The 27713-nt window shown below is 43.1% G+C and overlaps 2 protein-coding genes and 1 non-coding gene across 4 annotated transcripts in view; 1 reads left to right on the forward strand and 2 right to left on the reverse strand.

The window, feature by feature from the left end:
- The window catches only part of GEMIN5 (gem nuclear organelle associated protein 5), a 63465-nt gene extending 62432 nt beyond the window's left edge, over positions 1-1033 (reverse strand). Inside the window, exon 1 of one of the 2 annotated variants that reach the window (XM_061617464.1) lies at positions 494-1033. In XM_061617464.1, coding sequence (XP_061473448.1) covers positions 494-662 — 169 coding nt within the window. In that variant the 5' untranslated portion in view covers positions 663-1033. The remainder of the gene's footprint in view (positions 1-493) is intronic. The other variant, XM_061617465.1, reaches the window with a different exon arrangement.
- On the forward strand, positions 318-25723 carry MRPL22 (mitochondrial ribosomal protein L22). The gene is made up of 7 exons (XM_061617466.1): positions 318-921; positions 1035-1080; positions 8581-8716; positions 11583-11648; positions 13174-13251; positions 15949-16018; positions 25443-25723. The coding sequence occupies exons 1-7, from the start codon at positions 897-899 to the stop codon at positions 25652-25654; spliced, it is 633 nt and encodes a 210-aa protein (XP_061473450.1). The 5' UTR covers positions 318-896; the 3' UTR covers positions 25655-25723.
- Positions 24008-24079, reverse strand: TRNAA-CGC (transfer RNA alanine (anticodon CGC)). The gene has a single exon. It is a non-coding gene; the product is annotated as a tRNA-Ala (tRNA).
- Positions 25724-27713: the final 1990 nt, after the last annotated feature.

Below are 27713 nucleotides of genomic sequence, written 5' to 3' on the forward strand. Positions count from 1 at the left end.
GCAGCCAGTCAGATGCCCCTGCAGGAAGCTCATAAATACCCAGAGGGGCTTTTTAGTTTAGGAAGCTGCTTGACCCCGAGTCAGTCCTTTGGTCCATCAAGGCTTAGTATTGTCTACTCTGACTAGCAGCCGGTCTCCAGAGTTTTAGGCAGGAGCTTTCTCCAGCCCTACCTGAGATCTTCCAAAAAGGCTGGCAAGGCAAATACTAAGTGCGGTTAGGACTGCACTGCACTGCACGGCACACTGGAGCACATAATCCGCTGATTATGGTCCCCAGCACGATAAACAAGGAGGTATTGGGGGGGCAGGACTTGGGGAAGCTGCTTTGAGACGGCTCCTCCAGAAATCACTCTTCCTGCGACTACCCTAAGAACTTATGCACAGAGAAAGCCCGAAGCTTTAAGGACCACGAAGGTGAGGCGGGGGTGAGGAGGAGAAGCCCGCTCGCCGACCTATACAGGACGGAGAAGAGTCACGAGCCCAGGTTCCGTACCGTGGAAAGCGGGCGCGGTGAAGCAAACCTTCAGGAGACACACGCTGTTACGAGCTGCGAAACCGAAGAGGCGCCCGTCCTTAGACGTGTCACTGCATCGGCTGCAGTACCAGTTGGGGGAGGCCGGCAACACTCGCTCGGCCGCCCCAGAACCTGTCGCTGCCGCCATCTCGCCCAATTCTAACTCAGAGCCCCGTCTCACGTTTTGCTACTATGAGGCTTACAGCGGCTGTCGCCACGCACCGCCGTAAAGCGCAGCTCTACTACTACCTCACGTGCTATCGCAAGCAATCCAACTCTCACGTGGAGATACGGCGGCCGTATTAGGACAATCCAGCTAACGCCTTTCTTAGATCTGTGCCGTAAAGACGATAGTTTAGGTTGGCTGGGAAGGGCTGCGAATATGGCGGCGCCAACAATGTTTGGTGGTGAGTCTGGTGGACAGAACGCAGATGGCGGAAACGGCGATGAAAATGTGCTGAGTAGTTTTGGTTATTTATATAAAGCTTCCTGCCTTTGATGTTCCCTTTTTTCTTTTCAGGGATCGCCCGAGCGTGGAACCTCAGTCGTTTGGTCTGTCCCGGGAGGTGAGTCGCCCTGTAAGCGTTGGATAGTCCCTTAAATGCCACTAGGTGTTGTTGTTGCATAATCGCAGTATGCCTTAATATGATGAAACGGCTTGTAGCGTACAAAAACACTAAAAAGCGTGAAGAGTTTAAGATGCTACAAGACTCCTTTGCGTGTTTGCTGCAACAAAAGGCACTTAGATCTATGGAAGTTGTTGCAAGGTTATGGCAAAAAAAAGTAGCATTTTGGATGTAGCCGTGGGAGAGAAAGTCAACCACATCACCACCAGTGGTCACTGAGATTAACTAACTGATCTTCCAAAGACTTCTGAAATACTGTTTGCTCTGTCAGTCAGTAGATTTAGCAACCCTGCAGGAGCTGTGCCTTATTGAATACAGATACCTTCAAATGGATGCAAAAGGGCTCAAGCCAGGGTCTCTGTATCTGGCTTCTTGAATGGAAAAGGAACAGAGAACATTTGCCATCAACAGCTGCTAAGTTGCCTGGCTGAGGATTTCAGCCTTGTAGCAATGACAGCTTTCCATGGCTTCTTTTGCCTGCAAACTCCAGCAAGCCTCCAAACCTGATGTTGCTGACAATGCCATGAGACTGTGATGATCCGAGATCTGCTCGGACTAAGCAGGCTCTTGGTACCTACTGCTGCATTCTTCTGTCCACTGACTCTGGGACATAACTTTAACTGCTTGATTGAGATCTCTAAACTATGCCCTTCCTCTCTTGTTTGTGGATGCCTGCCACTGCACACCTATATATTTTATGTTTCTCTCTAAAGAATATAAGAGGCTGCCTTATATTAGGTCAGACTACTTGTCCATCTAGTATTGTCTACTCTGAGTGGCAATGGCTTTCTAAGGTTGACTTAGGCAGAGACCTTTCCCATCATCCACTACCTGTTTCTTTTTTGTGGAGCCTTCTGAACTTAAGGTACACCCTCTGTGATTGAGGTATAGTCCCTGTCCCTTCCCCTCTAAATTCCATAACTTCAAAGCTGATGGATCAGAGAGGGAGACCAGTTTATCTATATCTTGTTCCTCATTTTGCTTGAATTACAGTGTAATCCTATACATTTCTACTCAGAAGTTAGTCACTTTGAATTCAGTGGGACTTAGTCCCAGGCAAGTAAGTTTCATTGAATTCAAAGTACCTTAATTTTAAGTGTTGTATAGGATTGCAGCTGGGTAAAGCAATCCAACTCAGGGGTAGCCAGTGGAGGAGGAGCTGTTGGAAAGCTTTGCGGTACCCACTTGCTGCTTGGGAGCCACCATGCAGGCTGTGTTAGGAGCTATGTGTGGGAGCTAGAAGGGAAGATCTGGCTTCTATGAATAGCACTACTGAGGAGTAAGCAGTCCCCATTGACCCACAGTTCAGTTGTTTTCCGCTGCCGACCTTTTGCTGGTGGAATTCCCATGCAGATCAGAACCCACAGGAGTACTCTGAGGGGGACTTGGATGCCACCTAAGTCCTCCTCTGCCATGCCCCTGGAACTCCACGTTTTCAGGGCTGTCGCTGGCTTCCACCGGCTTTCTGGCCGCCAGGCTGGCTGTCACCGGTGGCCCCCGGAATCACCAGTAGGCTCATAGAATCATAATGTTGGAAGGGGCCTATAAGGCCATTGAGTCCAACCCCCTGCTCAATGCAGGAATCCAAGTTAAAGCATACCCCACAGGTGGCTGTCCAGCTGCCTCTTGAAGGCCTCCAGTGTTGGAGAGCCCATCACCTCCCTAGGTAAATGGTTCCACTGTTGTACTGCTCTCCCAGTGCTGCTGTGGCTCAGCCTGGATGGAGGCTTCTGCTGGCAGCGCCCGGGAGCCTGCCACTCAGCTGGGAGTCTGCCACATCCAACTCTTTCCAGCCCGGTGTAAACTCAAGTTGGATTTCTCCCTTACTCTTCTATTCTTACTTTCTGTTATTGTAATAAACCAAATTCTCCACCTCAGAGTTTGACAACATCAGAGAATCATTCGTCCCATTTTATCAACTGAATACTCATTGAAAATCTCATGTTTTCAAGAAAAAAAATCCAGTTAAAAACAAGTTCATTTATTTAAACAGAAACAGGTAGATAGACTGCTCGTTTGTTTGTTTATCCAAGTTTTAAATGTCAGATGTTGTCTCCCCCTTAATAATCTGTTTTGAAGTTGGACATTTTCAGTTGCCTTAGTTAAAAAACTTAACAAATTACAAATCATTGTGATGCTAATTAGAAGCAAACTGCCAATATGTTATCTCTTAAGATAAAATATTTTTTACCACAATGAATAGCATTTGTTTGTGCTTGCTTGGTCTTGCTGTATTCCCTGAATATTACTTCCTGTTGCCTAGTGACATGTTTGAATTCATACAGATAAGTCTGCTTTCCCTTGCCAGTGCACAATTGGGAGTGCACTTTAAGATCCCAGTTGCACACTGGCAGCCACATCTCTACGGTGGGAGCAAGAAGACATTGTTTGGTGAAAACTATCGAACAGGTCAAATTTAAAGCCCTAGCAGGCCAGGTTTGGCCCACAGGCTGGAGGTTCCCCACCCTGCCCTATTCCTTTCATTAATTAATGTTATTATTCACAGCCCCTGCCTGCAGAGTACTTGAACCATCATCAATATTAAACCCAAATTATATAAATGATCGAGTAAACCTCAGTTAAAAACCAGGCAGCAATCAAACTACAAATAAATTTGAGAGGGCTAAATGTCAAAATCTACAAAGAATCTTGTAGCACCTTTTTCATTGTGGAGTAAGTATCTGTGGACTATAACGCACTTGGTAAAAAAAATTAGCCAAAGTCTGCTTAAAACCCATAGATCTTAAATCAATTTTCAAGCAGAAATGAATGGAAAATTACATAACAATAGAACACAAAACCTCAACATCTAGAGAATGCCTTCCTAAATAGTAACATTATATGCCTTGGCAAAAAGGCAGTATATAAATGCAATAAATATTTAGAAAGTCACCACCTGATGGTGAAATTAAGCACCCTCTTGGGAGAGCAGATTGTGCTCAAGGACAGATAGTATTTGTGAATGAAGGAACATGTAGCAAGTCCTCACCCTCAGATTGTCTTGGATACTGTGACCTGGTAACCTCCAGACTGGATTACTTTTATACATAGAGGCAGGGTGGTATTCAATGCTACTCTCATTGAGTAGACTTGTTGAAGTTAACAGACATAACTGACCTAAGTTCATTAAATTCAGTGGGTCTACTCTGAGTCAGCTTTAGCTGAATACAATGCATATGGCTGTCTTTGAAGATAGTCCAGAAACTTGTTTTAGTTCACAATAGAGCTGCCAAATTGCCAAGTAGGGCCAGGTGTTTTGAGTGTATTATACAAGTGTTTGCTCAATTGCAATGGATGCTTATCAGTTTCTCGGCTTAATATAAAGCCCTTCACAGCTTGGAACCAAAGGATTGCAAGTCTTCACATGTATCTAAGATCTACATCAGAAACCCTTCTCCGAGTGCTTCTATTAGAGAAGTGCAGTAGGGGGTTACTAGGCAAGGGTACCCATTTGTGTCTCTCCAAAAATAATTGAAAGGTGGGGCTTTTGAGTAGATAACAAAATGTTTGTGAAACTTGACCCCTTGTTTATTTTATAAGCATATTTGTATACTGTTATTTCATTTTAAAACATCAGAGCAACTTACAACGAGCAAAAAAATTAGAAACCCAAACCCCATATTAAAAACCCCATTCTATTAAAAATACAATAAAAACAAAGGTCAACTGTTGCAAAAAGACATCATCTTAACTGCCTGCATAAGCTTGGCAGAGCAGAAAGGTTTTCAGCAAGCGATTAAAGGTGCTTTCAGAAGGTGCCTACTAAATATCTGTTGGCAGAGCATTTCAGAAAACTGGGCGAATGACTGAAGGCTTGATTTTGTGTCTCTGTTAAATGAGTCTCACCAACTTGGGGTTGTCACTCTGGAGTTAGGAGGAAAGAAAGTGTGGGTAAGCATTTAATCAGCTGACCGGGAGAGGGCACAATTTTACTGTATAGAAAAGCCATTCTTGCATCTCATTTACAGCAGACTATTACAGAGGAAGTGTAGTTCTGATCTTCATTAATGAAGAATGTCATAAGGGAAAGATTAGGGGGTTATACGAACACATGCGCATACTTTTTTTGTATTTTAGCAGGATTACAGTTCTGTGCATGGTTCATGAATTGTATCCTTTACGCACATTAAAACCAGAGCTAAAAAAAGAGCTAAGGTGGCTTTAATGTTTTTCACCCAAAGCTAATATTTCACAACTTAATGGCAAACATAAGCAATAGGTTTACATTTGTTTCTTTTGGAGAAGTTAATTCCAGAGGTGAAATTCTTTCAATTGTTACTGCTGCTACCAGTCCAACCAAAACAATAGTCTAGCAAACTTGGTTTATGCTAGGAGGCAGGCCACAGTTGTAGCATATGCCTGCAGTTAATTCTTATAGGCTCTCTTTTGGTGTTTGAATAGAAATGTGAAGACCCAGAATACAAATGTACATGCATATTTTCAGACATCCCAAAATGGAAAAAAACTGAACATTTTGGGAAAGTTGGGAAAATTAATTCATAAGATACCTTATTTTCTTACAGATGGTAACGTGATTTGATAGTACTGCTTGTGACCCAAGGTCTATCAAATGTCTTTATTAAGATGATTTTTTAAAAAAGAAATGGATCTGTAAATATGGACAGCAGTAAGCAAGTGAATTTCCTATGTTCTCTCTATAGGGTGTGTGTGTATGTATATATGTGTGTACATGTTTAGCCTTGAACACTAGAGGGTACCATCACCTAACATATGCTTTATAATTTAGATACCTGCTTCCACATGGGAAACTTGTTCCTGCTGAAATGTGGTTTGATATGGAGACAGTAGGCAGGATCTAAAGAAACACATAAATATTCTTGTGCCCAATGGGGCTTTCAACTTGTGTTTCCAAGACAGAAATCCCCTTATGCCACATGGCATCCTGCTTTTGAAATTGAGGGGAGTTTAAAAAGCATTTTGCAGTATTCCATGGGCCTCTGTGCTTCAAGGAGAAGGAAAAAAACATCCCACTGGATTTGAGAAGCCTTAGCTGCCCCTATGCACTGTGGATGATAGGTGTGTGAACAGGTAACATGGAATTCTTGGAAGGATCTTGTTGCGCATGGATGGTACCCAACACTGCATATGCGGAATTCTACTTGCATACTGAGACTTCTCCTTCCTCTCATCTCCCCATGCACCTTCAAAATCTGCTGTGAAGGATCCTGGAGCAGAGTTTAAGGGGGCACAGAGGACTTGGGAAGAGAAAGGGGAAGTTGTGTTGTGCAAGTGGAATTCTGCTGTTCTAACAGAATAGCAGAAATAGATCTGACCTCATGTGAGCAATTATCCAGCCTAGGGATTTTTTTCTTATTCCTCAAGGAGTAAAGACTGATGTAGCCCTGCAATAAGAACAGGGCCTGAATGCTTGTGTAAAGTCATTGCTGGGCATCAAGAAGGTCCCCCTACAGTGTTCCAGAGGGAAGCATCAGGGGGCTTAGTCTTGAGAAGATGCCATGCACACTTTGTATCATTAGCTAAAACTAGGTATGTGTGTCATTATCTGAACTAAATTATAAATAAACTTACACATATTACTCATTGGCAGCTCTAAAGGAGAAACTCCATACACATTGGGAGTTTGCCTTTTTATCATGCTATGAAAACTTGGCAGCTTCAATGTTTTTCAAATAACCCGTATGTTATCATTCTCAAAGAAATACACAGAGCTTAATTTTGACAGTAACTAATGACAGCAGTTGTTTCATTCCCCCCGCCCCGAAAGACCCAGCTTTCTTATTTTGCTATCCACAATCCCGATCCAGAGGTTACATCACTTATTTGGGACAATGGAGGAGTACTAGTATACATCTACTCAATGTAAAACACTTTAATTAGGGGTATGTGTTGGTTACTTCAAGCCCACCATCCCTCAAGGATTTAATGTTATGAACTGAAGGTTATATCTAATGCTGGTCTACTCAGATCAGACCCATTGAAATTAATGAATCTAAGTTAGTCATGTCCAATAACCAACAGACCTGCTCTGAGTAGGAATGGCATTGGGTACAACCCTGAATCTATACAACTTTAGGAGCTGATACTGAAGATATGATTGATATACCTCCATAGTATATAAATGGGATACTGCATATTGGGCTGTCTTTGCCTGCTTTCTAGCCCTAGGCCAACTGCCTCTCAAACCAGCAGGGCAATTTATTTATTTATTATTTGATTTATATCCCACCCTTCCTCCCAGCAGGACCACAGGGCAGCATACAAAAGCACTAAAACACTTTAAAACATCATAAAAACAGACTTTAAAATATATTAAAACAAGACATCTTTAAAAACATTTTTTAAAAGCTTTCAAGACATCTTTTTTTAAAAAAGGTTAAAAACATGTTAAAAAGCAATTCCAACACAGACTGGGATAAGGTCTCAACTTAAAAGGCTTGTTGAAAGAGGAAGGTCTTCAATAGGCGCCAAAAAGATAACACAGATGGCGCCTGCCTAATATTTAAGGGGACGGAATTCCACAGGGTAGGTGCCGCCACACTAAACGTCCATTTCCTATGTTGTGCAGAACAGACCTCCTGATAAGATGGTATCTGCAGGAGGCCCTCACCTGCAGAGCGCAGTGATTGACTGGGTATCTAAGGAATAAGACGGTCTTGTGAAATATAACCAGTCGATCACTGCGCTCTGCAGGTGAGGGCCTCCTGCAGATACCATCTTATCAGGAGGTCCATTCCGTACAATATAGGAAATGGACCTTTAGCGTGGCGGCACCTACCCTGTGGAATTCCCTCTTAAATATTAAACAGGCGCCATCTCTATTATCTTTTCAGCACCTACTGAAGACCTTTCTCTTTCAACAAGCGTTTTAAGTTGAGACCTTATCCCAGTCTGCGTCTGTGTTGGAATGGCTTTTTAATATGTTTTTAAACCTTGTTTTTTTTAAATGTGCTTTTAACCTTTTTTTAAAGATTTCTTGAAAGCTTCTTTTAAAAAAATGTTTTTAAAGATGTTTTGTTTTAATGTATTTTAAAGTCTGTTTTTATGATGTTTTAAACTGTTTTTAGTACTTTCGTTTGCTGCCCTGGGCTCCTGCTGGAGGAAGGGCAGGATATAAATCAAATAATAAATAAATAAATAAATAAATAATAGGCCTGCTCCCAAGGTTTGTGCTCTCTTCTAATTGTAAGTTACTGTTTGATTAGAAGGGACAATAAGGAACTGTGCATGCAGTTGTCATGCCTGTGGCTTGTTGTTAACATAGAATAGCACTATGATGCTTGCTGTAGCTGTTGGCTGGAGGTGAACATTACACATCTTAGAGACGTGCTAAAGTATAAGACTATGGTACACATACATGGAGAGTTGGGAGGAGTAGCATTTAGCAAGCAATATCTTAAGTGATTATTATACTCTCAATAGAGTTCAGCCTTAATAGAATGACAAAATCTTGCCTCTCAGGTTACTAGCATCTGGCAGTGATCCTCGTCAGTCAAATATCCATACAAGTACATGTCTTGGGGAATTTGGAAGATGGGAAAAGAAGAACAGAATAGTTTATCCTCCACAGCAACCAGGAGAACCTCGAAGACTTGCAGTAAGAATTCACTTGGGTCTCTTTTCTGTATGTCACAAATAGTAATCATCACAGGGTGTTTTTGTTCTATCTTTGCAAGGTTGCCGTTTCTGAGAAGAAGCTTGGCACCACATTTGTTTCAAACACAAAGGCTTAACATTTAGAAGTAAATTTTACCTCAGAGTGCTTGGGGCCCAGCAGCTCTTTGGCACAATTAACATCTGAAATAAAACATAACAAGGGGTATCTTGTTTAGGTTGCCAGCCAGCCAGCCATGCCCTCTTCCAGGATACTCCAGTCTACCTCCCATTCCTCTAGTTTTCTTGGGGGGGGGTCCTGTCTAACAGCCAGTCAGCATTTGAAGAATCATTTATTTTATCCCCTCTTTCTGCGACACAAAATAAATGCTGAATCTTGAATAAACGTCAAAAGATAAGGTACCTGTAACTCCAGTTCTGTAGGAATTGAGCCTTCTGTACACTGTGTTCAGCGGATAGGTTTATTCTGGCCTGAATTTCACTATGGCCACACCCTTCTCCTCCCTTGGGCTACTTTGTCGCTGATCATGTAGTTAGAAAACTGTAGCTGTAGCAGTACCCTTGTCAGCTTCTATTGTATATAGAACTAGATAAATTAAATATTAAAAGGCTGGTCACTGCAGGAAAGAGATGCTTTTTTTACAAAAAGAGCTTTAAATCGCTAGCTGGTTGCATGATGTATGGGGCCACTTGGGAGACTTGTATGAAAACTCTTTCACGTTTTCCCACCAGGTATAATAATCTTGGTCTTGCATGTCTTACAGCTTTTCTTTACCTTTTAATAATGAATTTACTGTCAGATAGTTTGGCTTGCTGCTGAGCACAGCTAAAATGAAAAATGGTTTCACTGCAGACAAATACAGTTTTTTTAGTTCCTCATTTTAATCTTCTGTGTGCATTTATTGGCTCTGCGAGCAATATTTGATGTATATACACTATATATTTTTACAACAAAGCATACATGAAATTTCAGTTATCAGATGACTAATGGGTCTGTGTGAATTTTGTTTTTCTTCTTAAAAGCTGCTTTTTTTAAGTGCATTTACATTCATTAGTTGGTCCTGGCCAGTGTGTGTGTTAGTGAAACAATGGTTGTTTGTGAAGAATTTATTAGAAGCAGCATTTTAATCAGTCATAAACTTAACCTGCACTGGCATATTATGTGCATTAATTTCATGAAATGTATCTCACCTGTGAAGTCTGCATCAGGAGTAGCTGAGAATTAGTATAATAATTGAACAGCCTCGTGTTGAGCAATGCTAGAACAATCTCTGCATTACTAGCTTATCTGGTGTCCAAGGCCCGCTCACTAACAGCAATCCAAATGATGGGAAGGCGGCGGCAGAGTTGCCGGTGGAAATCTCTACGGCATCTACTTGCTGCTTGGGAGCCACAGGCCTGGCTGAGCACCAGCTTCATTGACATCTGCACATGGAAGCTGGACAGGAAGAGTCAACTCCTGCAATCAGGCCTACCAGGAAATAGGCTATTATTTGTTGGCTACCATTGTATTTTTTTTTACTGTGCCGGTCTATTAGCTGGTGGAATTATCGTGGGGATCAGGGCCGAGGGGAGCACTCTGAGTCCCCCCTCTGCAGCTCCTCCCCCACTACACCCCCGGAATGCCCCGTTTTCAGGGATCCCATGGCTCTTCATCCACCAGGCTGGCTATCCCTGGCGGACCCCCCGACAGCACGGGCAGGGTCCTTGTGGTGCCGTGGTGGGGGGCTTCTGCTGGTGGAGCCTGGTGGAACCCAGCGGGGCCAGGAGCCTGCCAACTCAGCTGGGGGTTCACTGCATCCAATTCCCCCAAGCCCGGCGGAAATATGAATTGGATTGTGCCCTAATTTATGTACTTGGAAAATGAAGAGTATACAGTCACTTCAATGGTTAATGAAGTGCATGTGACACTTGAAGCCCTTCCTTCTGTAGCCGGCAGCTAGGAAAGGGGAGAAACAGCAGGCCCACTAGTGGGAAAAGAGGAGTGGAAGGTAATAGTAGTAGGGAAGAGCCATAACAGCGCAGGTGGGCAAAGCAAGGGGCTGGGCAACTGTTCCCTATGTTATCTGCAAGGCTGAGTTAAATTTCATCTCTCCAACATAGAGTATGCATGCCCACTTGAGGAGGGACCATAGCTCAGTGGAAGAGTACATACTTTGTATACATAAGGTCCCAAATTCAGTTCCTGGCAATCCCCAGTGAAAAGGATCTTGGTTAGCAGGGCCATAAACTATATTTTCCTGAGATCCTGGAGAGATGCTGCCAGTGGAGATAGACAGTGTTGGGGTAGATGGGACAATGATCGGATGCAGCATATGACACCTTCCTGTGTTCACTTTACACAGCACTCCGCCATGCCTTACTGCAGATTAAAGGTAGCAACATGTCAGCCAAGCTATAGTCAGTGACCATAAAGCTGCCCATGTGAAATTATGTGGTGAGATACAAATAACATAAAAGTAATCAGACCCCCGACCAATGCTCTCATATTACTGACTTACAAGGGTACATTGTAATCTCATTCTGTATGATATCTTCTTTTGAAACACTGAAACTCAAAATCAATTTTTGTAAGGGGACATTGGTTTTATGTTGGGAAATGTTGCAATGTACCATTTGTGATGCAGGAATAGGAGAGCATTGGTTAGGAGTCTGATTACTTTTGCAAGACACTGTAGTTGGGCTTCCAGTTCTAGCTGTTTCCAGTTTGTCTTGTGTAGTTTATGTTAGGCACAGTTTTTGGAGGTGGTGGTGGTGGGGAGTTTTCAGAGTAGTAGAGGATATGTTTGATTTATTGTAACCATCCTACTTGAAACTAATTCTGGAACATAAACATCTCTTTTCTATAGGAAGTATACCACTGTCGAAGAGCTATTAAATACAGCAAGGACAAGATGTGGTACCTGGCAAAATTGGTAAGAGGAATAATTTTTGTAGGCTTCATTTAGTTAACATATGTGAATTTTTTTCTCAGTGACTGCTGTATTTCAGTGCTCTCTCAACATGTGCATATGATTGCATTTGAAATATGTGTGGTTTTTTAAAAAAAGTCCTGCCTTCCAGAAGCTCTGGATAAAACATTACATAAGCTTTGCTTAAAGAAGTAGGGGAATATTTTGTGGTACAGTGCAAGCAGGTCTTGCTTTGCTTTTTTGTTCAGGAAAAAAAGGAAACAGAAAATGTAGATAATATAAACTTTTGGTGGAATACAAGGAGTAGCAAATACTGAAAAATGAAGAATTGCCTAGCTTTCCTCCTGAGAAGCAAAAAGCATTGCTGCATCTTTAGTGTAGGTCACGTCAGGTCCTCTATAGTTGTTGGCTATGGCTTTCCCTTGATACAGTTGCTGTGTGGAAGCCATTTGAAACTGGCTTCTTGCAGCAGACTGCCAATTATTGTGCCATACGTTCTCTTTTTTCTTTTTTGTACCATCCATTCTTGATGGCAATTTATGCCAGGTGAAGACAAACCCTATTGTGGGGGTTGCTCATATAGTAATGGATAGCTTGTTGTGTCACGCAGCTGCACATGGAAGCAGTTTCAGGCAGCCTTCCTGAAGTGTCCCCAGCAAGCATAGCCAATAGTCAGGGATGATGGGAGCTGTAGTACAGCAGCAACCGGCAGGCCACAGTTTAGCCACTTCTGATCTGAAATGTGCAAAACAGATTTGAAAATCTTATTTGTAGCAGGATTTTTTTTCCTTTTTGCAGTGGTAGGTGGAAAGTGACTTGAGATTAGGAATTTTCTTCTCTGTATTGATTTGGTAGTCCCTAATGCCATTTGCCAGAGTTCTTTACGACAGCAGTTGCATAAACTTGTATAAAGCAGCCTAGCGCCGTATAGTTCTTTTACAATGAAAGAATGAATGAATGAATCTTTATTTTTACCCCGCCCTTTTTCCAAAATTGGAACTCAGGCCGGCTTACAAATAAAAACTACACATAGGTAAAAAAACATACAAAAATATACAATTAAAATAGAATTAAACTATTCGCGACATTAAAACCATGAAACATACACTTAAGATACTAAGACAATTTAAAACATTAAGAATAGGACCATAGAATAATACAACAGACCTTATGAGGCCCTATCTTAAACATCTTCTGGTCCAAAATCCTGTTGGAATAAAAAAGTCTTTGCCTGCCGACGGAAGGATAACAAGGAAGGGGCCATTCGTGCTTCCCTAGGAAGAGAGTTCCAGAACCTGGGGGCAGCCACCAAGAAGGCCCTATCTCGCATCCCCACCAATTGCACTTGCGAAGGTGTTGGGACTGAGAGAAGGGCCTCTCCTGAGGATCTCAACGCCCGGGCAGGCTCATATGGGGAGATACGGTCTGACAAATAATGAAACTGATGTTTGCTATGAAGCTTATTTTACTATATATGAATTATATATTGAGAATTTATCCCATCTCTTCCAATTGTTTTTCATTTCAGATACGAGGAATGACCATAGATCAGGCACTAGCTCAATTGGAATTCAATGATAAAAAGGGAGCAAAAGTGATCAAAGAGGTATGTTGTAGATAGAGCTTTAGAATTTATTTTTCCAGTCTCTGTTAAATCCATATATGTCTGGGTTGGCTTTTAGATGGATGTTTCTGTGCTGGTTTGTGTTGTTTAAAACTAGTTTATTCTTGTATAGGCCTTGGATCAGTGTGGCTTGCTCCCATGAAAGTGGATATAGAACTGCAGCCTTAAATTGTTGACATGTACACCCCTTTAGCTCACACATGGACTGATTATCTTACATCAAAGGCCTTTTTCAGTTGGAAATATTGAGTTGGATGAGTCAGTAATGTACAACTAGATAACATGGGCCGGCCACTTCATAATGAGCTAGCTTGTGATGTTTAATATGCCACAGCTAAAAGTCTTGTTAATTGCTTTCGGCATTCAGTTTAACCACTCACTCCTTGTATGTCTCCCTTTTTACAGACAGAACCCTCTTTCTTGCTCTTTAGAGCTGCAGTCCAGTATACATTTACCTGAGGATTAGTCCTGTTGAAGGCAGTGAGACCTACTGCTAAAGAGACGTATATAGATTCTCATTATAAATTATTCTGCAATTAAATAAATAAATAAATAAATAAATAAATAAATAACCAACCAAAGGCTGTGCGGGGATATTGTATGAGAGTGTTATAAAAGGAAGGGGGGGGGAGGAAAGAATAGGGTCTGAGTAATGGCACACATACATCTCGAAAGTGCTTCTTTAAAAAAAATCAAGCATTTAAAGGAGCAGTTGTGGGAAAGGAAGGAATGGATATTCTCTGTGAGCACCTTATTAAAAAGTTGCACCAAGACATTTGGGAACGTGTGTGGCCTTCTGGATTTTAGCTAGTGCAGGCCTATAAGCATGATTCCTCAGAAGTAAGTCCTACTGTGCTGTGTGGGTAACAGGTGCATAAGAGTGCAGATTCAGCAAAACTAACAGAAAATTTAAAACTGCATTATCTAAAATATTGCCGGGAAGGTTCTTGCCAGTGCATAGATAGTAACAGATGGAGTCAAGGTATAAGTTATTTAACTGAAAGAGGATTTCTAAGGAATCTATATTTTTGCTTGTTTGCCTCTGTCTTGTCAAGACTGAAATAGCACTACTGACTTAAGTCTGCAGATGTTTCATCTTAGGCAGGTGACATTCATCATCACTGTTATAAGTGGATGTGATTCTGTTAATAGTGCTGATCATTCCATACCTACCAGTGGTACATTTTGGCTTACATTTTCCTAGTGTTCAGGGCTTCATTTGCACTTTCACAGGCTTCACTTGTACACCCATCAGTCACTGCACTCTGCAGGAGAGTGCATCCTGCAGCTACCGTCATATCAGCATGTCCATTCTGCACAATGTCAGAATCATGCTTTTAATGTTGGTGACACCTACCCTTTGGAACTCCCTCCCATCATATATCAGACAGACAGTGTCACTATTATCTTTTGGTGCCTGTTGAGGACTTTCCCCTGTATTGGATTTGAAATTGTTTTTATGTATGTAGTTTTATATATATGTTTTTATTGTATTGTGAAATCTCATCAAGATGCTTCATAGGAAAGCAATTTACTGAGATAATCCAGAGTGCTGTTAGTTGTTCCCTGTGTTACACAGGCCCAATTGCTGTGAAATGCTTTTCTGGCAGAGATTCAGCAGGCATCCTTGCTTCTGACTTTCAAGCATCTCTTGAAGACTTGTTTGTGCCAATAGGCCTATGCAGCCATTTAAAATGTATTTTGAGTAGCCAGTCATTTTTATGATTGTTTTGTATTGTTTTTAGATGTTTTTATGTTGTTGGTCACCACCCTGTTTGCAAGAGGGTACTATATACTGTAAATATTTTATTTATAAATACATAAATAAAGGTTATTTATACGCCTACTCAAAAGTAAGTTCTATTAAATTCAATGGAGACTACTCCCAGGTAAGTGGGGTTGGGATTGCAGCCTAAGGGCACAATCCAATTGACATTTATGCCAGGCTGAGGGGAGGTGGATGTGGTGGATCTCCAGCTGAGCCGGCTGGGTCCCAGCTCAGCTAGGCTATACCAGCATAAGTCGTTCGGCCGAGACTCAGCCAGGACCTAGCCAGCTGAGCCGAGGCCAGTGCAAGGGGAGCCAGCATAAGCTGGCATAAGGCCCCAAAAAGGGGCGTGTTGGGGGCATGTCAGGGGAAGGACTGAGGTGAGGGGACTTAGGCTACATCCAACTTGTGTTCGAAGTGCTCCTGCAGGTCCCAATCCAGGGAAAAGTTATGCTGGGGAAAAAGGTCAGTTTAAGAAAATAATTGCAATAGATGTCAGTGGAGAGGGTTTACACTCCAGTAGAGCAGGCTTTTAGTTTCTAGTCCCTGCATGCAGCTCCTGGCTGGGCCAGTGTTCAGCCAACCCAGAGGCTCCTGAATGGCAGTTGGATGCGGCGCTCTTGCTCCAGCACAAATTATGCTGGCTTCCCCTGAATTGGATTGTGCCCTAAGGCAGTGATCCTGTGTACTTGTATCTGGTGTAAGCCTCACTGTACAGGATTTACTTCCTAGTAAGCATGCATAAGATTGTGAAGGAGAGAAATAGGCTTTCACTATGCAGTTCTTCTCATTAAGGCCAATGCATTGGGGGGTTTTAAATTTAAAAGTGAGCAGTTTTTACTATGGTTAAATCACTCCAGAATTTAAAAATTCCATAATCTTAATTTGTAACTTTTCCTTTTTCATTATAGGTCCTTCTAGAAGCCCAAGAAATGGCAGTGACAAAGCATAATGTGGAATTTAAATCCAACTTATACATTGGTAAATAGACATCTTCTATAATTCTGATTGCAATTTCAGGCAGCAAAAGTATGAACCAATTTAGAATGTTACCTGGTGTAAACTATTCTTAGACATTATACAGCTGCTGTTGTCAGTATCGTTATTCTGTATACTAATTCATATTATGCAGCAGAATATTTTCCATAATGGAAATGTTCTACTATTGTATTTTTTCACAGAAAAGTTACCATTTCAAAAAATGTGTTGTTTCATAAATTATAAGAAAATGCACTGAAAATTGTTAATTTACATAATTTAACATGCCTGGAGAGCTGTGTATAAGAGGATATATGCCAGCTTTCTAGGGATAGTCACTTGAAAAAATATTAACAACTATAAAGTTATCTAGTATGACTGGTGGTATTGTATGCTTCTCTCATGGATGACAGAGGTCTCCACATGGGTACTATAGCACCCTCTACAGCTCGAAGACAGGAAATGCTTCAGGAAATGTTTTTTGCTCCTCCCTTCCTGCTGAGGCTCAGTTTTCTTTCCTGTCTCAGCTCGGAGCACACCCTTTCTGGCTGTCTTCCTTTCTGGCCTAGCTTCTCTCCTCCCTTTTGCCTATATTCCAGGTTTTTTCGGCCTATTTTCCAGCTATCTATTTTTTCTACTTGTTTTATAATAAAAAAAAATTTTTTTTGCTTACCTTTAGTTCCCTGTCCTTCTTGTTTCACTTTCATTTCTTCTGCCCTCCGCTCCCTGCAAGCATGGAAAAGACGGCATTTTACTCTTCGAAGAAGAAAAAATATTCAAAAAAGGCAGGGCAGTACTCAGCCTCGGCTGCAGTCAGCTCCCACCCGCCCCAGATTCCCGCCAATGTTCAGCAGCAGCTGCTTATTGGCGGAGACAACCCTCTTGAAGGCACCTCTTCTCGGATGGACTCCATCACTCCCCGCAAGCTTGCCAGAGTCAGTGAGTCCCCTCCACTTACCTCCTTACCGCAGGGGCTATTAGCGGAGCTGTTTTCGGCCGCTCGCGATGCCGTGCCTGCCATTTTGTCCGACAAACATGAGGCAGCCGCCATTTTGGATCGGCACTCGCCTGCTGCTTTTCAGGCCGCTCCTGCGCTACAACAAAAAAGGGCACTTATTGAAGCAGATGCTTCCCATGACTTGCCTTTACTCCTGCCAGAGAATAGCGCTGTGGTCCTCTTGGCGACACGACCTCCACGCTCCCCAGAACCCCCCACCTTGTTCCTATTGGCCCTAGGGAACTGGAGCGTCTTTCATCTGAAGATGAGGAGCAAAGGAGGTACGATTCCCCAGTTCAATGTATGCAGATTACCCCCCCATCCCAGCCTGATCTGCTATCTCCTGCTGTATTGCAACAGCTTAATGAGGCCATGACTGGGGAGCTTGTTACAGAATTAGCAAGCGGCAGGGCATCCAAAAGGCATTCTCCCTCCATACGGGAAAATGCAGACGTAACACCCCCAGCCTCCAAAAGACCCTCAACTGTGCATCCACACCTTGATAGGGTACCTTCACCCTCATCACGTGCTGTTGCTAGAGGCCACAGCACTCAGCAGGGCCTCTCTTTAGACGCAGGCCAGTCTGATGACGACAGAGATCCTGATATTGAAGAAGGGGAATGGATCGAAGGCTCAGATATGGATGACACTCAGTCTGCTAGATTATTTGTAGAGGCTCATTTTGCCCCTCTTTTCTGTAAAGTAGTGGCAGCTTTGGACTTAAATGTGACCCAGAAACAACAGGAGCCCTTATCTAAGAGCTCTCTAGTGCTCCCCGTCCCTAAGCCTTCCTTTGCCTACCTCTTTTAAAAACATTATGAAGTTAGAATGGGACTTGCCTCTCCAATGCAGAAAAGGTACTAACTATGCCAATAGGTTTTATGTCCTAGATACTGATGTTATGAACCAGCTTCACACTCCAGCTGTGGATGGGCCCATTTCCGCTCTACTCTCCCATGCCCTTTTGCCGCAGGACGGAGATGCTCAGTTAAAGGACCCCATTGAGCGCAAATCTGACGCAGCTCTGAAGCGCTCTCACAAAGCTGATGCGCTCTCAATAAGAGCCTCTACTTCGGCTTCCGTATTTGCCAGAGCAGCGCTGTTATGGACTGAAGACCTGCTTGACGATGTTAACAGAGACCCAGCTAGACTCAGAAAGACTCTACTCGAGATATCTAGATCCCTGGCATTCATAGCAGACGCCGCTATGGACTCTGCCCAATTTTCTTGCAGAGCAATGGTAACAACAGTTGTAGCTAGAAGACATCTTTGGCTTAACCACTGGGATGTGGATGAAGCTTCACGTGCCAACCTAGCCTCTGTCCCCTTCTCAGGTACCAACGTCTTCAGTGATGAGGCTCTCAAGGAAGTCCTCATAGAGACCAGAGATAAAAAGAAAGTGATGCCATCCCAAAAGCGAGAGGATAGGCGTACTTTTAAGCGTCCTGCCTCTTCCTCTTACCCTTTCCAGTCCTTTCGTGGCTCCAGGCTCACCACCAGGGCACATGACTTCAAAAGCGGGCACTCCTACTGGACCAGGCAGAGATTTCCACAGAAGTCTCAGACCACTTCTTCCAGGCCCTCCCCCAACCAAACTAGACAAGGACGTCAGAACCAACAACGCTTCTGACTCACCGCCGACACCACAAGTAGGAGGTCGCCTAACCCACTTTGCTTCCCATTGGCAACACATGACCCAGGACAAGTGGGTACTCACCATCGTCGAGGGGTATGGGATAGAACTTAGAGTACCCGCCCACCAGATTCCTTCCCTCTCCCTTAGCCCATCCAAAAACACCAAGCAATATTAGGCGAGATTCATCACCTGTTGGATATCTCCACCATAGAAGAAGTACCATCAGGAGAGGTTTTCACAGGTCTTTACTCCATCTTCTTCTTGGTCAGGAAAAAGGACGGATCCTGGCGCGGGGTACTTGACCTCAAATTCTTAAATCAATTTGTGACCCAAAGAACCTTCAGGATGGAGACCCTTACGTCCATCAGAGAAGATCTTCTTCCACGCGACTTTCTGGCATCAGTAGATTTAAAAGAGGCCTACCTGCACATCCCCATATTCCCATCTCACAGGTGATTACTCCGCTTCTATTACAACGGCCGCCACTTTCAATACAGGGCCCTTCCCTTTGGTCTGGCTTCGGCTCCATGACTATGCACCAAGGTCATGGTGATGTTAGTAGCGGGTCTTCGGATGCAAGGTTTGCACATATACCCATATTTAGATGACCTCATCCGGTCCAGTTTCCTTCAGTCAAGCCCAACAGGACGTCCACGTTTCACTAGACTTCTTGCAAGGTCACGGCTTTCTCATAAATTCCCAAAAGAGCCATCTATGCCCTTCTCAGCAGCTGCTCCATCTTGGGGCGACTAGAGACACGGCTCAACAGCTCATTGCCCTGTCGCCACAGAGGGTCTAGAACATTGCCTCACTGGCAACTACTTTGTCCCAACTCGATCCCCAGACGTGATGTTGCTTGCCAAACTACTGGGCATGATGGCATCAGCAATAGGGATCACTTCCTGGGCGCACCTGCACTCCCACCCACTTCAAACCTTTTTACTTCAGTTCCAGTCAGACATTGCACTACACAACCATCGTCATGTTCTCCTTCCATCTTCCGTCAAATGCTCCCTCACCTGGTGGTCGGAAATACGGAACCTATCGAAAGGAGTTCCACTGCAGGATCCTCCCCGAACAGTCCTCACCACTGATGCCAGCCTCCATGGTTCGGGAGCGCACTGCCAGGGGCAATATGTTCAAGAACACTGGTCGACAGCAGAGGCGACCAGAAACATCAACTGGTTAGAGTTAAGGGCAGCTCACCTAGCTCTTCGGCAGTTCGCGCCAATCCTCGCCTTTCCGGACGTCCTCATTCGCACCAACAACACGTCAACTCATGCTTACCTGGTCAAGGAGGTACCCGCTCAAGGACTCTGAACCTAGAGGCTACCTCAATGCTACTGTGGGCAGAAAGACACCTGTCCTCAATTTCAGCAGAGTACATCCAGGGTCGCCTGAACATAACTGCGGATTGGCTGAGCAGACAGCAGCTCTTCCCAGGCGAGTGGGCTCTGAATGTGGAAGTATTCTAGTCTCTCCAAACGAAGTTTGGCAACTTCCAAGTAGACCTATTCACTTTGGACGACAATCACCAGACAAAGAGATTCTTCTCCCAATTCAGGAGTTGCGGAGCAGAAGGACAAGATGCTCTGGCAGTAAGTTGGCCAAAAGGCCTCCTCTACGCCTTCCCACCGACTCCCTTACTGTCCAGAGTACTGAAGAAAATCAGAACGGAAGCAGCTCACGTGGTCCTCGTGGCCCCCTATTGGCTGAGACGCCCCTGGTTCTCGGACATAGTTCGCCTGGCACAAGGCCCACTGTTTTATCTACCAGCACAACACGACCTGCTCCATCAGGATCCTCTCCTACACCCGGACCCACAATGGCTCAGACTAACCGCATGGAGATTGAGTGCAATAGGCTGTTAGCGTTAGGATTCTCCTCTGAAGTGGTGAATACCATCCTGTCAATGAGACGCCCTTCCACCATTAAAAGCTATCAATCTACATAGAAAGCTTTCTCCTCATGGTGCGCCACACAAGCTATCTCTCCAGAGTCAGCAGTGGCCGCTCAAGTTCTGCAATTCTTACAAGATGATCTGAAAAAGGGCATGCGGCCAAATACTTTAAAACGACAAACATCGGCTCTCTCATTCATCCTGCTACCTACCAGCAATACTTCTCTGGCTGCACATCCTCTTCTCAAAAAGTTCCTGCAAGGAGCTGTTGCCTTAAGTCCTCCAGTACTGCATAGATTTCCATCATAGAGCCTGCATACCGTCCTCAGCGCTCTTCAGAAACCTCCCTTTGAGCCGCTTGCATCCGTTCCTCTCAGGGTCCTGTCCTTCAAATTGATATTCCTCGTAGCTATCACCTCGGCCCGCAGAGTATCTGAACTGCAAGCAAAAACATCTGTGTACATTCCATAAAGATAAAGTGGTGCTACAAACTAACCCAGCCTTTGTTCCCAAAGTGAACTCACCATTCCATAGGCAGCAGGAAATAATCCTACCTTCTTTTTGTACTAATCCCTCTCATCCCAGAGAAAAAGTGTGGCACTCTTTAGATGTTAGGCGTGCTCTGAAAGTCTACCTTTTTAGAACTGAGTCCTTTCATAAATGTGATTCCTTGTTTGTATCATCCATCTGCCTACTTTAGGAAACAAGGTCTCACAAACCTTGGCTAAGTGGATTAGGGTGTGTATATCTCTAGCATACGAAGCTCTGCACCGACCTTCTCCATTGAACCTTACGGCTCATTCCACCAGATCAGCCGCTACTTCGGCGGCCTTCTCCACTAATGCCTCCATAGAAGAAATTTGTAGGGCAGCCACTTGGTCATCCCCATCTACCTTTACTCGGCATTACAAAATTGACCTATGTGCATGAGCGGAGGCTTCATTTGGTCGCAGAGTTCTCCAACAGGTCCTGCCTCCACCTGACCCACCCTAGGTCGTAGCTTTAGTACGTCCCACGTGGAGACCTCTGACATCCATGAGAGAAGGTACAGTTTGTACTTACTGTAAACTGTGTTTCTTCATGGATGACAAGAGGTCTCCACGGCCCTCCCTAACCTGGCTGGCTATATGGGACGATATTATGGGGTGCCACGACTACACACATTTCTGGGACTCTTCCAGACTGGTTAACTGTTTCCATGTTCTTACACCTATTGTGTTTTTTCGATGTGTTATATATTCTGTGATGAGCTGAGGCTGTTGGCAGAGCTTTACCAGAATGAAAACTGAGCCTAAGAAGAAGGGAGGAGCAAAAAACATTTCCTGAAGCATTTCCTGTCTTCGAGCTGTAGGGGGAGCTATAGTACCCATGTGGAGACCTCTTGTCATCCATGAAGAAACACCGTTTACGGTAAGTACAAACTGTACCATTCGTTGTTACCTGTTTGTTTAGATTGGGAAAATAGTTAATCAACACCATGTGTAAAGCGTCATGTGCACTGATGACCTGTATAAACAAGACTACACAAGTGATATTGAATGCATCCATTTTCAAAGGCAGCTCGTGGCATATTAGTCATTTTCTTGATGAAGTCCAGGTTCATTGTATCAAATGTATTTCATTTCTCAAGTTCTGGCAAAGAATAGATTTACCTGATGACATCTCCAGGGGTGCAATCTCACTGGTATTTGTGCTGGGCTAAGGGGATACAAGTTGTGGCAGATCTCTGGCTGAGGTGGCTGGGTCTGGCTTAGATGGGCTAGTCCCTCATCCTGGCTCAGCCAGCCTTACCCAGCTCAGCTAAGGCTGGCATAAACCCCAAAAAAGGAATGTTCCAGGGGTATGGTGGGTGTGGGACCAACAGCAGAGGGACTTACGCAATATCCTGCTTTCATTCAGCTTGGTTATGGGACCTCCAGATCTAGCTTAAGTTAAGCCGGGAAAAAGCTGTGCTGGATCAGCTGGTGTTCTCCCCTCCCAATGGCTCCTAAACAGAGTTAGGATCTCGCATACTTTAAGGCAGCTTAAGTTAACCTATAGGATGGTGCCCTTAAGATATGCTGGCTTCCTTGATGTAGGATTGCTCCCCAAGACAGTAGAAACATAATCTAATTTCCTGGCGTTGCTGGAGATAGCAGCAATTTCTATAACCAACTGTAGAAATTGCAACTTCATTTACTGATAGCTACATAAAAAGTAGAGTAGACCTTTTAAAAGTAATTCAACATACATGTTGAGCATTACTTGCCCCAGCATTTGTGTACATGAAAAACAACATTATTCTATATTGGTCTTAAACATAATGCACTATTTTTCATCAGCAGCCCATTTCAGTAGTTTATACAGTAATTCATTTTGCTGTGGCAGGTTAGCCAGCAGTTCACACTTCACTTTCCAGCAACTGGCCATCTGTCAACCTTTAATTGAGGTAAAAAGGTTCTAAATTAAGTGCATTTAGATCTGGCATTTAGATATAGCTTTCTGACTTCTCCATATTAAATTGATCCTTTTAACTTTCTCCTATGAAGCTGCTGCCATAGGAAGCTCATTTTTCTTTTAAAGTTATGATTACAAAAAGCAGAATAGAAATGGCTTCTACCAAAGGGGGAAATAAAATATTACTTCATAATGATTCATAGCACCTCAAGTGGACATTCTAGAGGAAAGTGACTGACCAGCCTAGTGAATTAAGCTTTCCAGGAAAAGGCTTTAAAAATGGTGGGGTGGGTTTCCCCCCACAAAAACCTCTGATTGACTAATCTTATAATATTAGAAGAAATACTTTGCTGAAATACCTGTTAATGAGTAATTAATAGGCAATGGTAATTTTCATTCATTCTTTTTATTCAGGTCCTGTTTTTTCAGCTATTTCAAAAAGTTCTGTTGCTTTGTTTTTGTGCATAATTTCTTCTATGCCATGTTATTAGCACATTTCTTTAATAAAGTAAGTTAGCAGTCTGCCTAAATAAAAAAAAATCCTGAAATTAAAGGATTTACATGTGGCTTTATTGTAGGCCTTGATAAACAGGATTAGTACACTGTTCTATGGTTTGGGCACCAAAGACTCTAACATTTGCCAAACATATTTTCATTATTTATTAAGGCCAGAAATAGGCATTAAGGCCGTGATGGGCTGACTTTATACTTCCCTTGGCATCTTTTCTTTCTCCTAGGATACCAGCCTGTTTAAATTTACTTTCAAGAGTTACACACTCAGGATTTCCTTAATGGTTAAAGCATAACTAATTTGCGTTAAGTGATCCTGAGTATGTTCTCTTGCATAAGAACTTAAGCACCTTGCTGGATTAGACCAAGGTCCGCCTAGTCACAGTAGCAGGTGGTAAGTGGTCTCCTGGAAACTGCCCCAGTAGACCACAATCCTATACGGCATCAGACCATTGGTCCATCTAGCTCAGTGGCTCTCCAGGGTTTCAGACAGGGGTCTCTCCCAGCCTTACCTGGAGATGCCAGGGATTGAACCTGGGACCTTCTGCGTGCGAAGCAGATGCTCTTATCACTGAGCTATGGCCCTTTCCCTTTCCTATACGTGCCTGGTTGCCACCAAAGCAGAAGTCCTTCACTGCTGCCACTGCATCTCCTGTCCCTCACCTTGTAAAACGAAACAAGTAACTTAATGACACCACCTTGTGGGTTTCTCTGTCCCAGTAAGAAGCAGCCGGTGACATGGTATGGAGATGGGCTATCTCACAACGTGATCACATCACATATGGAACTCTCAGTGGCCCTTGCACCATCTAGTTGCAGACAGTTTACAGGGATTTTAGAAATGGAGGCCTTTGATTAATGAGCTGTATTTCATTGCAGACTTGTACTAATATCTCCCACTTTAGCGGGGAGGTGTCTGTATAAAATACATTTGCCTTGTACCAAATGTTGTGACTGATTTATTTACTGTGTACAGTAAGTACTTATGAATGCTTTCTTATGTTTCTAAAACTGAGGGGACAAAAAAACACAACCCAATCCTTTGATAGTTGTTCATAAGATCCCAAAAGCAGAAGATTGTCTTACATTTTGCACATGATAATGGCTGCCAGTAGTACTTTGTGCAAGTAAAGGAGTGTATAGAGAAGCCTTACCCAAGCTGATACCCTCCTGATGTTTTGGAACACAATTTCCATCAAAACATGTTGGGGAACTCTGGTGCAGAGCAACCTCTGGTAAGAAGTGAATGTAGGTGCCCCCCTTTCCCTTTTCAATGTGCTGCTGTGCGTCAAATGCATTATATCTTGACAGAGCCATCCTTCTAAATGGAGATACCTTCATTTCTCCCCCTTGAGGCATCAATGTACAGCCGTTTCTCTTAGGAGTAGGTGCAAAGCTGCATGCAGGGCTTGGACAAGAGCAGGCTGTGGAATGCTCTCAAGTGAGCACAGATGGAATGGGCCATAGCTTAGTGGTAGAGCATGTGCTTTGCCTCAAGGCCTCAAGTCCAGTCCCTAGCATTTCCAGATAGGGCTAGGAAAGCCACTGGCAGACAGCATAGACAATACTAAACTAAATGGACAGTAGTCTCATGTGGCATAAGTGCAACACTCTTGGCCCAACAGCAGTGTGCAGAGATCCCTTGGTGGGAAAGGGAAGGCTACTGGTTTCTTATTAAAGCCTTCTCTGCAGCCTGCTTTATTCATTCAGGACTGCAGCTATTATGTGTTTCAAGACGTATCCATTAATCTTAGACACTGTCCTCGGATCATGTCAGTGGTTTGGTAGCTGACTTAGGCTCTGAATCACGTATTTTTTGGTGTGACACATTAAGAAAAGAATGTAGGTCTGTTAATCCATCCAGTGAATGAGAGGTTCTGTGGAGGGCTTCTTTAGATTTATTTTCTAGTCTGGATTCTCCATTTATTTTAACTTTTATGTCTTCTAGCTGAATCCTTCTCTGGAAAAGGGCACTATCTGAAAAGGATCCGCTACCATGGCAAAGGCTTTTTTGGCATTATGGACAAAGTTAAGTGTCATTACTTTGTGAAATTAGTAGAAGGCCCACCTCCACCTCCAGAGGTACCCATGACTGGGTTTGATCAAGCTAAGGAGTATGTGCAGCAGCTTCGTAGCCGAACCATTACTAACTCATTGTAATATTCCCCACTGTGTATTTTTTCTTTTCTTTTTTGATAACCGTGTAAATAAAGTACATGTTCGAAATAATTTTCTACTTGTGCTCAGACTTCTGCTAGAGACATAAAATGTGTATGGTGACTAGGAAAGAATGGCAAGCGCTAGGCAAGACAAGTACATTGCCTCATTCACGGATCATACATGAGAAAATGGGAGCAAGTGGTTCTGTTGAGGAACCTGCAGTCTGGTTTTTCTTTCTTTCTTTCTTTCTTTCTTTCTTTCTTTCTTTCTTTCTTTCTTTCTTTCTTTCTTTCTTTCTTTCTTTCTTTCTTTCTTTCTTTCTTTCTTTCTTTCTTTCTTTCCCAGTACTATTTCTTTCCCAGTGCTATTGCTAGTCGGGCGGTATATAAGTTTTAAAAATAATAAATAATAAATAATATTTTTACTGAGAGAATAGTCTTTCTTGGTCTTTTAGGCTGCAAGTACAGTTTAGCATATGCTGAGAATGCAAGAAAAAAATGAATGGGATAGCAATTTAAAGGGGGCTTGCACTGACAGAAGTGCTTTTAAGCACTTGAATGATGGTCAGGAAATTGATTTTGTCCTAGTTCAGTTAATGGTGTTTTGGGTTTGTAGCTATTTTAGATCTCCACCCTGTAGTTGAAACACAGCATTACAGATCTACTTCATTAAAGTTTCCCAGGCTGAACAAAGGGTGTATGGTCGCAGAGAGATAAAAATTTGCAAGGATTGGGTGTCACAAAGGCACCATAGTCTGAAGCATGACATAGTTAAGGAGTTGGTGAGTATGCAGAGTGCCTGGATGAGAGACCATCTGGGAACCTTATGTACCCCTGCCTTGAATTCCATCAAGACATGTAGGATATAAATGAAATAAATACATAAACAAACTGGCCATGTTTAAGAAGCAAGCAAATCTTTGGCAGGGCATAACTATGCCCAATATTAGAATTACCTTTTCTTCATTATTTATTTTCTTTCATTTTGTTTTACATAATAAATCATTAAAGAATATAGAATGGGCAGTCAGTTTTGTTCACTGACAGTAAATTGGAGGGAATATACATTTGGTGTGATGATTGTTTTTGATATATTCTCATGCATCACAGAAAGGGAAAAATGATCCTGGGCAGCTGCACAGTAAACAATGACATGAATTTTCAGTTCAGTAAAATGGGACTGCAGATGGCACTACTGCTCATTTTCTGGAAGTACATAAAGAAATATGGGAAACTTACAACCCTTTAAAGTTGCCCTTGGGCACTCACAGTTGCATTAAGACTCCTTGATATGTGTGCAAGCCAGTTAATCTCTGAAGAAATCAAATGCTTAGCAGTGATAGCCGAGCATGTGCACCTAAACTACAAAAGGAAACTGGTGCTTATAAAGTTCCTTATTTTTGATGGGAAACAACTTATTGTGTATGCATTTTGTGTTCTTAGCTGTATATTATAGAGCAGTCTTCTGTTCCCATTCCAAAGTGGATATTGATACCATTTGTTGTAGGTCAGGGGTGGGAAACCTCAGGCCTGGAGATCAAGCTTCTCCATCTGGCCCTCAGGACTCTTCCCCAGGCCACATCCCCACCTCAGCCACACTCCGTCTCCCCAGGGCATACCCTTCACCAACCCTACTTTGAACCTTTTGCAAGGCTGGAATGTGCCCTTGAACTCTGATAATGCCTCTTGCTTGTCTCGAAGGATAGAGATGAGTTTGTGAAGAAACTAGCCTATCACACGAAGGTAAAAGTGACAGTTGTTGCTCCACCTGCTTTTGCCTCTGCTTCCCCTCCCCCAACCCTGGAAGGGAATGTGGCTGTCAATCTGAAAAAAGGTTCCCCATCCCTGTATTAGATGAAGAAGCAATATGATCTATTTTTAGTTTTTCATGTAATCATACCAGCAGGCTTATAGGGAATGGATCACTGTATGTAGTGAAATTTATTTGCTGTATTTATTAGCACCTGGGTTGACTTTTGAGGATTTCACACTCCCTTCAGACTTAACTAGTTCTCCAAAGGCAGCATGTGAAAAAGGCTTCAGCGGGAACAAGCACAGAT

Source organism: Rhineura floridana, chromosome 3 (genome assembly GCF_030035675.1).
Source record: "Rhineura floridana isolate rRhiFlo1 chromosome 3, rRhiFlo1.hap2, whole genome shotgun sequence".
NCBI lineage: Eukaryota > Metazoa > Chordata > Lepidosauria > Squamata > Rhineuridae > Rhineura > Rhineura floridana.

Coding starts and splice junctions, on each gene's coding strand:
- MRPL22 (XM_061617466.1), top strand. CDS start 897: ATGGCGGCGCCAACAATGTTTGGTG. Junction 922..1,034: donor GGCGCCAACAATGTTTGGTG/GTGAGTCTGGTG, acceptor TTTTCTTTTCAG/GGATCGCCCGAGCGTGGAAC. Junction 16,019..25,442: donor TAAATCCAACTTATACATTG/GTAAATAGACAT, acceptor TATGTCTTCTAG/CTGAATCCTTCTCTGGAAAA.